General features: G+C 36.2%; 1 protein-coding gene across 1 annotated transcript in view; it reads left to right on the top strand.

Moving 5' to 3' along the window:
- SLIT2 (slit guidance ligand 2) overlaps nt 1–14,453 on the top strand; it is a 412,300-nt gene that overhangs the window by 293,857 nt on the left and 103,990 nt on the right. The window contains 6 exon segments of the mRNA XM_043972009.1: nt 1,990–2,133; nt 2,282–2,445; nt 3,385–3,408; nt 7,539–7,689; nt 9,001–9,075; nt 13,227–13,370. Coding sequence (XP_043827944.1) covers nt 1,990–2,133; nt 2,282–2,445; nt 3,385–3,408; nt 7,539–7,689; nt 9,001–9,075; nt 13,227–13,370 — 702 coding nt within the window.

Raw genomic sequence — 14,453 nt, 5'->3', positions numbered from 1 at the left:
TCGGGAAAGTCACAATGCGGAAGGGATGATTATTTAGAAAACTTTGTTTTCTCTCCAGAAAGCTACATCTCTAAACTATCAAACTTTGGAATTTTCACACTTGAAGTCACTTTTTAGACAAACGCTAAGGAAATGCATCATGTTACTATCCAGGAAATAGTAATTATAACAGTTTCCTCATCTGTAAAATGAGCTGGAGAAGGAAATGGCAAAGCACTCCAATAACTTTGCCAAGAAAGCCCCATGTAACAAAAGTAACTACCATTTAAATAGCTCTTAGTAAGTAAGTCCCAGGCACAGTGCTAAGCACTTTATAATTATTAACTCAGTTGATCCTAACATCCAGCTTGAGATATAGGTACTATTATTATTACTATTTTATAGGTGAGGAAATATGAGGCAAACAGAGGTTAAGTAGCTTGCCCAGGGTCACACAACTAGTAAATGTGTGAGGCTAGATTTCAACTCAGCTCTTCTTGCCTAGTGTTCCATCCATTGCACCACCTAGCCTGCTGGGATCATGCTACCCAGAAGATCAATTCCCCTTTTCCAACATCGTCCATGGGCTACCTGGATGAGCATTTGCCCACATCTAACGTGTGCCCAGATAAATTCATGAAACTCCCTTGTTTGTGAATTCCTCGGAAGATGACTAGGGATTTTTAAACTTGACCCTTCTCCCACACCTAGGTGACAGATCTGCTCGGTCTTTTGAACAGGGAAAAAGCTAAATTTTTTTTTTTTAAATTAAAATTAATTAAAATCCCTGTTGGTTGTTTTGATGGGAAGAAGTTCATTTATAGCCCAGACAGAGGTGTACCTTGTCCTTGGAGTGTGCTAAATCTCTAAGTCTATTCTCAAACCTGCCAAGACTAAATACACACACACACACACACACACACACACATGCACACACACACACACACACACACACACACACACACACATATATATAAAATCCTTGTTTCTTCAGTAGCTTGGAGATGACTGAGTGAGGTTATGTTTAACCTTTTTTTCATACCTGAAGTGAAGGAGATAGTGTGGGAGGGAGGGTGAAGTTGTGACCCACATCTTGGCTTCTTTTTTCCCCTGTTGCCTACTTTAACTCCTCTCCTTTGCTTTTGAGCATTTACACATCGTTTTGGGGATCTCTCTAGCCCTCATACCTTTTCCCCTCCTTTCAGATCAGTGGATTGCTATGGCAACTTGGTGATGGTCGCTGATTGCACTGTTTTTTTGTGTGTTTGTTTTTGTTTTTGTTTGTTTGTCGTTTTTTAGTGAGGCGATTGGAATTAAGTGACTTGCCCAGGGTCACACAGCTATTAAGTGTTAAGTGTCTGAGTGTCTGAGGCCAGATTTGAACTCAGGTACTCCTGAATCCAGGGTCTGTGCTTTATCCACTGCGCCACCTAGCCGCCCCTATAAGTGTAATCTTAATATTATACATCCTCCATGAAATGTCAGCTCCTTAAGGCCAGAACTGTATCACTGTGTTTTTTTTTTCTCTTTTATATAGCATAGTGCCTTGAAATTAGAACCTAATATTATATGGAATTGAGGGAAAGATCAGGGTGACTTGGCATGATAGAAGAAGGCTTTATGGAAGAAATGGCACCTGAGTGGCACTTGAAAACAACTGGGATTTTGAATCCATGTAGAGGAATGGGGATTAAATGGCAGTGTTTATATGGGTGTGGGGGGGAGTTCACCACCATATAGAAAAATATATGAGCAAAATCATAGAAATAGTAGCATATAATGGTTGCACTATGATTTGTGATGCAATAAGACTGAAGGATCGTGGCTTTAATTGACATAACATAGCAGCATTGCATAGCTCCTAAATTCTTCAAATTAAAATTTCATGATCATACTCAAAAGAAACAATTATTGGGGGGTAAGGTTTCAGAGAACAGACAGTTCAAAGAAACTGAAGGATTGGAAAACTAATTTAATTTTTTAATTCTGTTGCTATCTTTGATTAATCAGACTACTGAATGCTAACAAGATAAACTGCCTCCGAGTAGATGCTTTTCAAGATCTCCACAACTTGAACCTTCTCTCCTTGTATGACAACAAGCTGCAGACCATTGCCAAGGGCACCTTTTCACCTCTGCGTGCTATTCAGACTTTGTATGTATAATTTGGATTTAATTTGGTGGTCCTGAGCCTTTTGCATTTTTCATTCCAGTAGTCTGCTCTAGCTTTAGAAATAGTTGAGCCAGTTTTAAATAATGTGTAAAATTGTTTGTATGTGTGTGTATGTGTATGTTTCTGAAAGGCATTTGGCTCAGAACCCATTTATTTGTGACTGCCATCTGAAGTGGTTAGCGGATTATCTTCATACAAACCCTATTGAGACCAGTGGTGCCCGGTGCACTAGCCCTCGCCGGCTGGCAAACAAAAGGATCGGCCAGATCAAAAGCAAGAAATTCCGCTGTTCAGGTAATTTGCTTAGTTCATCTGTTATTTTCTTTGTGTTGTCCCAAAGAAGTGGTTACAGAAGTAATTGTTGAGCATTGTTGGAATTGTTAAACATTGCAGAACTTACTTCTTTACCTTGTGCCACTGAACAAAAGGACCATAAGAAGAACTTTAGACTTTGTTTATGGTAGTTTGGGTATAATATCCAGCAGAAGAAAGAGACTATCTGATCCATTGAAAAGCAATCGAACAACATATCGTGCCATACCCTTAACTATACTAGGACCTTACAGCCATCTCAGAAAGTTCATTAATTATTGTTGTTTCCTACTGAGTTCTTTATTGAACAACTTCAGTATAATCAACCATAGTTTCATTTCTCCCAAAAACGAACCAAAGAATGGTAAAAACTACTTGTCCAGGTTAGCCTACTTAAGTAGAAGAGATGATTTGATACTTTATACCATTTGATATCACCCTCTCATAATCGTCTTCTCTTCATTTGACCAGGGATATTAAGCTAAATATATTTTTAAAAGACACTGTATTTAGAAAACTTTAGTAATATTCAAATAACCGTAAACCATTTTGCTAAATAAGGATATTATATTAATATAAATTAAGAGTTAATTTCATGCTGAAATTACAACTTGTTTTTTCTACTATAAAATCTTGTAATTGTTTAAAATCTTTGATAGCATTATATATAGCTGTTAAAGGTATAGTTTATTTTTAGCAGTTCATTAATACCAAAACTAAACGATAATTATTTATTATCCATGATCCAAGATACATTTACAATTCATTCTACATTGTTATATTATAGCTCCTGCTGCAAATATACATTTTTATTGAATTATCTGTAGAAACTTCAGTCCACTCTTGATCTAATATATTTCATATCTTTGCTTGCTGACATTCAGGTGCCTCTTCTATTTTTTCTCTTTTTTTTTTATTTAGCTAAAGAACAGTATTTCATTCCAGGTAGGTTTTGCTCTGTAGTAGGACTAACTGCAGACACTCTTTTCTCACCCTGAAACACACAGTTTTCTCAAAACTTAATAGATTTTGATGCATGTATTTGAAAATGGAGCGTCTTTTAGATAGGTTGACTTTTCTTGTGTAGCTGGCTAGTAGTTCTTTCCTGAAGATGTGGCCTTTGCATGCAGCTTCTGATCTAAAATAAAATTTCACCCTTTTTTTCCTCACTTCCGTATTGGCACATTTGTCTAAAACTACTCACACTAGATAGAACCTGCTGCTTTCTATTTAGATCACTTTTACTGCTTACCTTTTATATTTTATCTTTTGTTCTGTTTTTAAAATGTAGCTTCCTGAGCTGGTTTTAAAGACAGATCTTACCACGGTCAAAGAGCTAGTTCTGTTTGGTCAGTTTCAAACATTTAAGGTTTTGTTTTTTTAAGGATTATTCCCCCCCCCCCCCGACTTCATATGCTGAAATAGTAGTTTCCTGCTGACCGTCTGCAACCATTACTTATTCATTCATCCCTTCATTTCTGGGACCACAATAGAATTCTACAAAAAGAATGTTGGTGTCTTTCATAAAGACATTGGAAGTTCACATGGATCCTATATGTTATGAATAACTTAAGCAGATGGATAAGTAGGTTTAAAAGGATAAACAATAAATCTTTACTACTTCAGATTTTTTAATTTCATTGAGGCAAATGCTGATTTTGGTCCTAGCTCTTTGAAATGTGATTCTTCTTTTTTCCTTGCCTGCAAAAAATGTGTGTAATGTCTTCTTGGTTTGTTGTTTTGCTTTTATTTTTTTTAAATAATGTATATACATACCTTATGCATTAACTGACTGGCAATGTACATCAACTAGATGTATCCTGCAGTTATCAAGTCTTTTTGTCAGATATTAGCATAAAAGAATTGACACAGTGTCAGCTATGAAAGCAATAATTATACTTCTAAGTACAATAGGTTTATGCTTGCTCCATAGTTTAAATAATTAAGAATTGGTTGATGCCAGTTTTTACTTAGAACTTGATGCATTTAAGATATCCATTTTGGTTCTATTTAATATGGTATATTTATTTTGAACTGGGATAATCAAGGGATTTTTCGACATTCTCACATTCATATATTGACTGAATATAGGAAAATTAGCAATGGAAGAAGCACATGATTTGCCCTCCTTGGCAGTTGTAAAAACTCATTATTTTAAAGCAGAAATAAACTGGAAGGTGATTGTATATCTTGTGCTTATCAAAGTAGCAGACCGTTTGAGATTAATAATAGGTAGAACAGCTGTGTTCTTGTCACTAGAAAGCCTATAAAATAGTCACTATGATTTACATCCTTAAATGGTAATCTTTCTTCACTGTCTGTCTAATCAGTACCAAGCTTGTTTAGTTTTGCTTACTTTTGTCATTCTCTGATAACAGAGGAGAAAAAGCATTTGGGGGAGAGAAGAAATTCAAAGTGTTCACCTAAAAAATCAAACTGATTGTTTATGTGTATGCACCCGTTTACTGCCAATAACTAAAAATAGAAAAGGTGTTAAAAAGAAATATCAAAGATCATGAATTATAGTCTATTCATTTGAACCATTAGGAGGACTGATTAGTCAAAGATAGAGCTCATAAGGATGTATCAGGCCCCCATTTTATTCAAGTTGTTTATTATATATTGAACCTGGATACCCATCCTTAAAACCATCACTGTCAATGGATTGAAGGCATATATTTAATGACTCAGAAATCTAGCATTCATGACCTCTAAACTATGTTCATAACGGTGTTCTGAACTATGTTCAGAAACAAAGGATTAGTATATCACTGAAACATACCAGTCAGCTCTTTTTATTCATAAAAGTGACAAAATAGTTATTCTGTCCTCTATCTAACTAACAAATATATTATTCCACTGAATATTATTTGGAAATTAGAATATTATAACCTGTTAGGCCACATCTGAAAATCTAATTTAAAATCACTGGCTACAGTCCTTCAGTCTCTATTGAACTCTTTCTTTAAAAATTGGTTTTAATGTTCACTTGCTATAGCAACATGGTCATTTAAGATTTTACATTGATGAATGTATTTTGTAAAAAGTTCATGAAGAGACAACACACTGGAGTGAATGGAGGGGCCAGCCTTGAATACTGGGAAACATGGGTCTAAGTTCTTTGTTCATATGACCCTGGACAAGCCATACAATCAGTTAGGGCCTATGGCATTTCCTATGACTGTAAATTACAAAATTGCTTATTTATATCAGAAAGGGAGTTTCCATTCTGAAAACTCAAAAAACCAACCAAATATCAGGCACAGGTCACAAAAATAAAAAGGTAAACTAAAATATAAATTCGCAATGTGCATGTTATGCCATTACTTTTTTTTTTCTTTTTTGCGGGGCAGTGAGGATTAAGTGACTTGCCCAGCGTCACACAGCTAGTAAGTGTCAAGTGTCTGAGGCTGGATTTGAACTCAGGTCCTCCTGAATCCAGAACCAGTGCTCTATCCACTGTGCCACAAAGCTGCCTCTCATTGCCTTTTTTAAGAAAACAAATTATATGAGCATTTAATAGCTACCTCTGAGGTGTCAGGCATGGTGCTAGGTTCCGCAAGATACAAATATACCAATGATACAAAGATACAAGCTCCCTCAAGTTGCTTACCTTCTAATGAGGATAATCAATCTATGTTAGATGCTAGTACTCAGAAGAGACGCCAGAATTTGGGATGCTGTGATTCAGTTCTGATTTCATAACTGTAGCCTCTCTACCTCACTGCAGGCATAGGAATGATAAATTAAAAGACCATAGAATGTGGGGTCTCATTTTTAAGTAAAAGTGTCATACCACAGAAAAGATAATGAAGATTACACATGAGAACCCTTATAATTCATAACAGATTATTCCCCTATAAATGAGAGGGGGAAAAAGTCATGTTGCATGTCTTCATTGCAAATAGGATTACTCTTTCCTTCTTGGCTATCTTTACTTTTGCAGGAGTTCACCATTTTGGCTGTAAGTAAAAAGTGTAGTGTCTGAATTAAATCATGGTAGCTTTTCCCAATCCTGATGCACCTCTTATTAGTTTTTTGTCTTCACCTTTGTTTGAAAAGCCAAAGGTGTTTTGAGTTTCTGTCTGTTCTCCCTGGAACAAACCCTCAATTTCTTCCTGGATGTATTCTGAAAAGGGGAAAGGTGTTGCTTCCATTCTGTAGAGTGTGAGAAATGGCAAGAGGACTTTTCAGTGTAGCCTTTTCTTATCTTTCCCATAAAGAGACTATAATAACACTTAACTCTGGCGGTAAACAGTCTGCAAGGAGAATGCATGTCCTTCCTGTACACAGTATTCCACTGCCAGTGTCTGTTGCTTTCCCCCCTAATTCCTTTGTCTTTCCTCTTGGTCTGATCCTTGGCCTAGTGGATGCCGTAATGATTATGTGGCGAGATTTTCTGTTGTGCTTGATCTAACCATGTGGTTGTGAGGTATGAGTAAAACATGGTTCTGTCAAGCACCATGGAACGTCACGCAGCTTTCTACAGCATGACAAGCTGCTGAGGCTTAAATCAGGATTATACATTTTTAAAACAAAATTCTTAAAAAGAGGACTTGGTGTATTTTTGAGATTATGTGAAAGGTAGGGAGCCATTAATGAATCTTGAAGACTGAATAAAGTCCAGTCAACACATAAGGGGGAATTAAAAAGCCCTTATCAAAAGATGACATACAAAGATACACTGATGTCAGATAAAATCTTTACTCAGAGGAATAATAAACTCTGGGAGAATTAAGAGCAATAATTGTGTGATTAGCTGCAAAGCAGGCTAGATTGGCTCATAACAGGATCAGCAGGAAATACAGCTGTGAAAAGCTCAACTTATTAATGTTATCCTATCATGTGAATCTGGTCACATTTTTTTTCCCCTAGTGAATTTCAAGCCCTTGCATTAACCCTCTCCTGACACCCTTGTGTCTGTGCCGTATCACAGTACTGACCAAATATCTCCCAAGCTATACACTTGTTGTTGAATTGGAGATTTCTTTCTTTTCTTCTTTTTTCCTTCCTTCAAAGAAAGAAGTATCCTAAACTTTATGCTCAGTCTTTGTCTTGGTTTGACTCCTCAATAGGCACAGAAGATTATCGATCAAAATTAAGCGGAGACTGCTTTGCAGATCTGGCTTGCCCTGAAAAGTGTCGCTGTGAAGGGACTACAGTAGATTGCTCCAATCAAAAACTCAACAAGATTCCAGATCACATTCCTCAGTACACTGCAGAACTGTGAGTCCATCTCACCCCATCCTCCACCACCACCGCCAAATAATGTCTCTCTATGTTTTCGTGGTGTTCTATCATTTACACTGGGTTTTTCACACACAATATTTTTCTATATGATGGCCGTAACAATAATCCCAGGTTATAGGAAGGAGATGAATGGGATCATAAAACCATATTTAAAGCTAGAAGGTAACCTAAAGATAATCACAGTCCAGCCCTTTCATTTTATGGAAAACTGAGACAAAAGGTGGTGAAGTTCCTTTCCCAGGTTACACGGCTAGCAGTTGTCAGAGACAAGCTATGAACCAGTGTGTTCTGACTCCAGATGAAGAAATTAATTCAATGGAAATTACAATGTTCTTGTTGTGTTCTCAATAATTAAAATTTCTTCAAATTGATGCACTCTGTTATAACCATTGTTCTGTGTAAATTAGTATTTTAGGGAGTATCTCAGTTCATCTCTCTGCCCCTGGGGAGAACTCTAGAAATCAGTTTTCAACTCATTGTGCAGTTAGCACTAGCAGTGCTAATGGGAGTCACTATTTGGAAATTTCTGTTAATTATGAGAGTTTAATTAGGGGAGGCTAATATGATTTTTTTAAATTAACTCTTGCTTTGAGTTCAAGGGATAAAAGGCATTATGTGAGTATCAAAAACTAAACTCTAAATGATAGTTTTCATCAGACCATGGAAATATGTGAACAGGGGGATATTTCAGTGCAAATAAAAAGCTGATATTTTATATGTAAATACTATATATAGCTAGGAAAACTGGGGATTTGGCAACTCATTTTAAAAAATTAAATTTTTCTGTCTTTTACAGAATTTTAAATTTTATTTCCATAGGAGTGTTTTTTTAAAAATTCATGCCATATTATTGCATGCTGATATTTAGGGTTAATCTTCTAAAAAGACAGTGTTTTCTCCTATTCTTTGGCTCTTCTACCACTTGTTATCTGTGCCATTCATTTGGCTTTTTTTTTATCTGTCCCCTTGTATTATCAGTTACCTTTTTATATTGTGCTTTATCTTTCAAACAAGACTGTAATCTTTGTAGGCAAGAACTTAGACTTCTTTGACTCTGTCATGGCTCCAAGCATAATGCCTTGTATACAGGTAGTTGTTAACTATGTTCCACATGAGGAAATTGTGATTCATATGGGTGAAGTTATTTGCCTAGCCACACAGGTAAAAAGTGCCAGAGGTGGGATTTGAACTGAGGTCTCACTGGCTCTAAATTCATGGTTAATGAATAAGGATAGGATTTTTTAAATTTACTTTTTGTTTCTTTTTGTTTCTTTTTTTTTTTTGTAGCCGTCTCAATAACAATGAATTTACAGTGTTGGAAGCTACAGGAATCTTTAAGAAGCTCCCACAGCTACGTAAAATGTAAGCTTATTTTCTTCATCATTTTTTCCACATGTGTGCATTTCCCCTTAGCATCTTTGAAAATTATGAAATGTGAAAAGTGCCAGCCCAGCAGATAATCAAACCCCCATGAAGTAACTCTTGCATGGGTTAGCTTAATGAATGGAGGTCAGAGCTGACTGCTCTTGTCTCTAAGTCTAGACACAAGCAAGAGCAAGACTTCTTATGGCATCTTTGGGCATCTTCTTTTAGACTTTGACAGCTGGTTGGTTATGAAGTCACAGCAGGAATGTAGCAATCTAAGCTCATCAGAAATGTACCCAGTAATGTTTTGTAACTTCCTTTACTACTCCCCAAACCATACTGTTAACGCCTCTTTTAGCACATTCAAGAAAAGCATTTGACTTTTTTGCTTCATTAAACTTTCATCAGAAAATAATCAAAACCAAATGATTGGAAAACTGACTTGTTAGCTCATCTATGTCACTTCATGTCCACAATTTATACTGTAAAATAAGTTTACCAGCTCAGCAGTTTCCAGATTAAAAAAAAAAATCTTTCTAGCCTTTAATGAAAATACCCTAGTGAAGAGCCGGTATAACCATTAGAATAAATTTGGACATGTTCTATTTCTTTTTTTTTTTTTGGACTTGTTCTATCTTATGTCTTATAACTATACATTAATTCTAAGTTGAAGGATATCTTGTTTTTAACATAGCACAGTTATTGTTAATTTTGAGAGTTAATTATTTTTTTTTTAATTATTGTGAGTTGATAGAATCAAAGGCCCTCTTCTTTATTCTCTTTTACCTGGGGAAATGGAGCAGGGAGTTGGAAGGAAGGTGATATGGAAGTGAAGTTGCTTGAATTCGTTCATTCATTCATTCATTCATTCATTCATTCATTCATTCATTCATTCTCAATCAAAAAGGTACTAAGGGCCTACTGTGTGTAGATCACTCTGTTAAGGGGTAAAAGAGATGCAAAATTTAGAAAAGATTGTACTTCTGAATGTTACATCATAGTTAAGACCTAATTACAGATAATTGTAATATCCAATGACATTAACTATAACATATTTGATACTTATATGAGCTCAGTCATGGAAGATTATTATTGACTTGGAACATCAGGTAGGCTTCCTAGTAGAGGTATCATTTAAGTTGGATGGAAAAATATTAACAGATAAAGGGAGGAGCATATAGGGAACAGGATGAGCAAAGGTATGGAGGCAGAAGAATTTGAGGACCAGTAATACTCTCTAGGATGACTGGAACATAGAGTTCACAGATGAAAGTTACATAAAGTAAATGTAAAGGACAAAAAGTGGTGCTAAATTATGTAGAAACTTGGATATGAGATAAAGACGTGTGCTCTTTAATAGGTAAACACTAAAAACTGAAAGTCTTTGAACAGAGATTGGAAATGGACATATCTATACCAGAAGAAATTTGTTGTAGTATTAGTATGGATTCAATAAACATTTATTAATTCAGTTCAATAAATATTTATTAAACACCTACTATGTACAAGGAACCTAATGTGCTAGCATTGGGAATGTAAAGACAAAAAGGAAATAGCTCCTTCCCCTTATATTACAATGGGAAGGGGGCAGCTAGGTGGCGCAGTGGATAGATCACCAGCCCTGGAGTCAGGAGGACCTGAGTTCAAATCCGGCCTCAGACACTTAACACTTACTAGCTGTGCGACCTTGGGCAAGTCACTTAACCCCAATTGCCTCACAAAAACCAAAAAAACAAAAAATATTACAATGGGAAGGTTTGGCAAAAATTGGATGTGTGGCAAGAGGGACAGTAGAGAAGATGGTGCTGAGGTTTAGAGCTTGAAATATTGGAGGAATGGTAGAGATAGAAGTCTGAAGATTTGGCAGGTCTAAGAGGGAATATAATGAATTCACTTTTAGATGTATTGAATTCAAGGTATAGATAGAGCTATCCAATTGGCAGCTGGATATGAAAAGCAAATATTCAGGAAAAAGTTTTAAGTCAAGATACACATAGTTAGGAGTCATCTTAGAGGTGTTAACTGAACCCATGGAAAATTATGAGATTACCAAGAGAAAATAAGAAGGGGGAAAAAGAGAGAGACAGACTGACAGAGACACAGAGAGAAAGAGAGAGGCAGAGACAGAGACAGAGAGAGATCATAGAACAGATTGGAAAGACGAGTCAAGACATACCTGCTAGAGAATTATTATAATAGTCAATCAACAAGGATTTATTAAGTGCTTGCTATGTACCAGGTACCTTATTAAGCACTGGAAATAGAAAGAAGGGCCAGAATTTCTCTGACAAGCATAGAAGTTTATGTTTGATTCTGTAAGTAATAGAAAGTAACTAGAGATCATTGATAACAGTGCTTTGTACAATTTAGAAAAATCACTTTGGCAAGTGAGAAAAAAAATGAATTGGAATGGGGAAGGACATAAGGAACAGAAACCTTATGGAAAACTGTGACATCATTTCAGGAAAGGTGTCATGGGGGTCTGAACTAGAATTATGGCAGTGTGAGTAGACAAAAAGGGAGATAGAGCTTTGAGAAGACAATTTCAGTTGATGAAATGATTTCAGGTGATGACAGAAGCAAGTAGAGTGGAAGTGAAGGCAATAGAGGCGGAAATTAAAATAAGGAGATGAAGAAAGTTTTTAATACTTTGTCTAGTCAAAGAGAAGGAGAAACCACAAGAAAAGTTCCTAAAGAACTCTAGGGAAAATCAACTAAAGGTTACAGATGCAGGGATTAAGAGAGGCAACATGGTATAATTAAAAGAGCATTGACTTTAGAATCCAGAGAGGCATAGATCTGAATTCTACCTCAGGGACTTACTAGCTAAAGTGACCCATGGTCCCCCCACACTTTATCCCTTTCTCTCTGGTTCTAAATCTGTAATATGCAAATAATATTGTCTGTGGTATCTACCTTAAAGGTTTTTAGTCAACAAGCATTTAGTAAATATTTACTATGCTAAGCCATACAAATATAAGAAAAAAAGAGGCAAGCCCTGCCCTCAGGAACCCTATATTGTAATGGAGGAAGATAACACATAAAGGGGAACTGAAAAGTAGAGGGGATGAGGGGGGTAGAAGAAAGTATCAACTTGGGCCCCTAGTATCAAAGTCCAGAGTCACATTGTAAGCCAGGAGAGGAATTAAGGATGGCTGACCTGAGCTCTTCCTCAGAATGAAGGTTCTAGGAGAAAGGGGGAAAGGCAGCTGAGGCATGGTGGCAGGTATTAGAGAGTCAGAAGTGGAATCCAGGAGAGAAATGAAGGATATCTAGCTTCTTAGGTTCTTAAGATTGTTTTTCTGGTGGTGGTGGTGCTGATGGTGGTGGTGGTGGTGGTGGTGTGTGTGTGTGTGTGTGTGTGTGTGTGTATATGTAGAGAGAAAGAGAGAGAACTATATACACATGTAAATTAATGTATTTATTTGTATATTACATATAAACATATGTATGTGTATATATAGAGAGAACTATATACACATGTAAATTAATGTATTTATTTATATATTACATATACATGTGTGCATAGCAAATCTGAAAAATCTATATGTCTGTCAGTTATTATTACTTAACCTGACTACTTCTTTTTATTCAACAAAGATTTCCTGCTCTTTTACCAATTTTACTGTGGAGACTATAAAAGTGTATAGCATAGAACCTTGTCTTTGAGTGAGGACTATCTTACACACCTTATCCACACTTGGAAACAAAAGTGTTATCAGGATTTTTGTTATTTTTATTATTGCCCTTTTTCCTCTTGTCTTTTCTCATGTAGGATAACAGTAGTTCTTTGAGGCCCAGACTTTGAGAATTTATTCAGATTTAGGAGTGTGGGAAAGGGAAATCCTGAAAAGTTTTGTAACATTTCTTCCCTGAAAGCAAAATTTTGGTAAGTAGATATGTAGGTAGGTAGGTAGGTAAGTAGGCAGGTAAGTAGATCATAGATAGATAGATAGATAGATAGATAGATAGATAGATAGATAGATAGATAGATAGATAGATAGATAGATAGAGCAAGCAAGCGAGCAGTATGGAAATATAGGTAGACATATTATACAACCCTCTTCAATATTTGTTATTTTGATGCCCATCAATAATCATGAAGAAATCTCCAACTGTTTCTCTTTGTCATATTGATGTTCATTTAGAAACTTCAGCAACAATAAGATCACAGACATTGAAGAAGGAGCATTTGAAGGAGCCTCTGGTGTAAATGAAATTCTTCTCACTAGTAACCGGTTGGAAAATGTTCGCCATAAAATGTTCAAGGGATTAGAAAGCCTGAAAACTCTGTAAGCCTCCTTGTTTTCATTGTAACATTTTTTGTGTGCGTGACTTATTGTTTTTCTCACACATAGAGATGATTTAAAACAGTCAAACTTATTCATTCAGCAGCCAGTCATTTTATACCTACTGTGTGCCTATCACCTTTCTGGAAGAGATATGAAAATTGCTGTGCCATTCAACAAGAATTTTTTTAACAAGAATTTATTAATCATATAATATACAGCAAAGCAACATGCTAAGTATTAGGGAGACAAAGATGGACATTAATGTGACCCCTGTTTTCAAGGAGCTCATAATTTAGTAGGAAAATAAATCATTTCCTTGCTGACTTGTTATCATGGTACTCCATGATGGTATAGAGGTAATCATGCATTCTTGAAGTCTATGCCAGTGGGTCACAGCTTATAGCAATCCTACTAAGTGCAAAAGACTTTAAATACATGCTTGCTGATGAACTGCATGTCTCCATTTTTAGAGAGATAGATATCATTAGATAGACCTAATATTTATTAAGTACTTAACACAATTCCAAATACTGTGATAAATAGTGCTAGGTATACAAATATAACCAGGAAAGATAGTCCCTGATTTCAAGGAGCCTACATGCTGATGTGAAAATAACACAGAAAAGAGAAGATGGAAAGGGATGAGATATGGGTAGGTGTCATGGTACAGAGATGGCCAGAAAGTGAATTGGTAGCCTTTTTCCTGGCAAGATCAAGACCAATCTGACTAAATCCAGAAAAGGCCTGTCACAAGATTAGTTATAAGAGGAATATTTTTTCAGCCATAGAAATCACAGTAGACCATTTATCAAGGCTACTGGTCTGATCTGCATTTTTTTTTTTGTTTACTGGACCTCTGATTTTATTGGGATTGGGGGCTTCAGTTTCCCAACTGTGATCCAGGCCCCTGCTCTCATCCTGTTCAATCCTTTGCCCAGCTCATTTTCCATCAGTGGTACCTGTCCATGGATATGGACACTAGAATTATATTCCTGCTCCCTTCTCAATTCCTTATCTCCTTCCCAACATACACAGTTTTTTGCATATTCTGCTCCCAATTGAAGGCCTGAGGTAGTGTCTCAA

The sequence above is a fragment of the Dromiciops gliroides genome, chromosome 6 (genome assembly GCF_019393635.1).
Source record: "Dromiciops gliroides isolate mDroGli1 chromosome 6, mDroGli1.pri, whole genome shotgun sequence".
Classification (NCBI taxonomy): Eukaryota; Metazoa; Chordata; class Mammalia; order Microbiotheria; family Microbiotheriidae; genus Dromiciops; species Dromiciops gliroides.
This window is presented reverse-complemented; position numbering and strand designations above follow the sequence as displayed.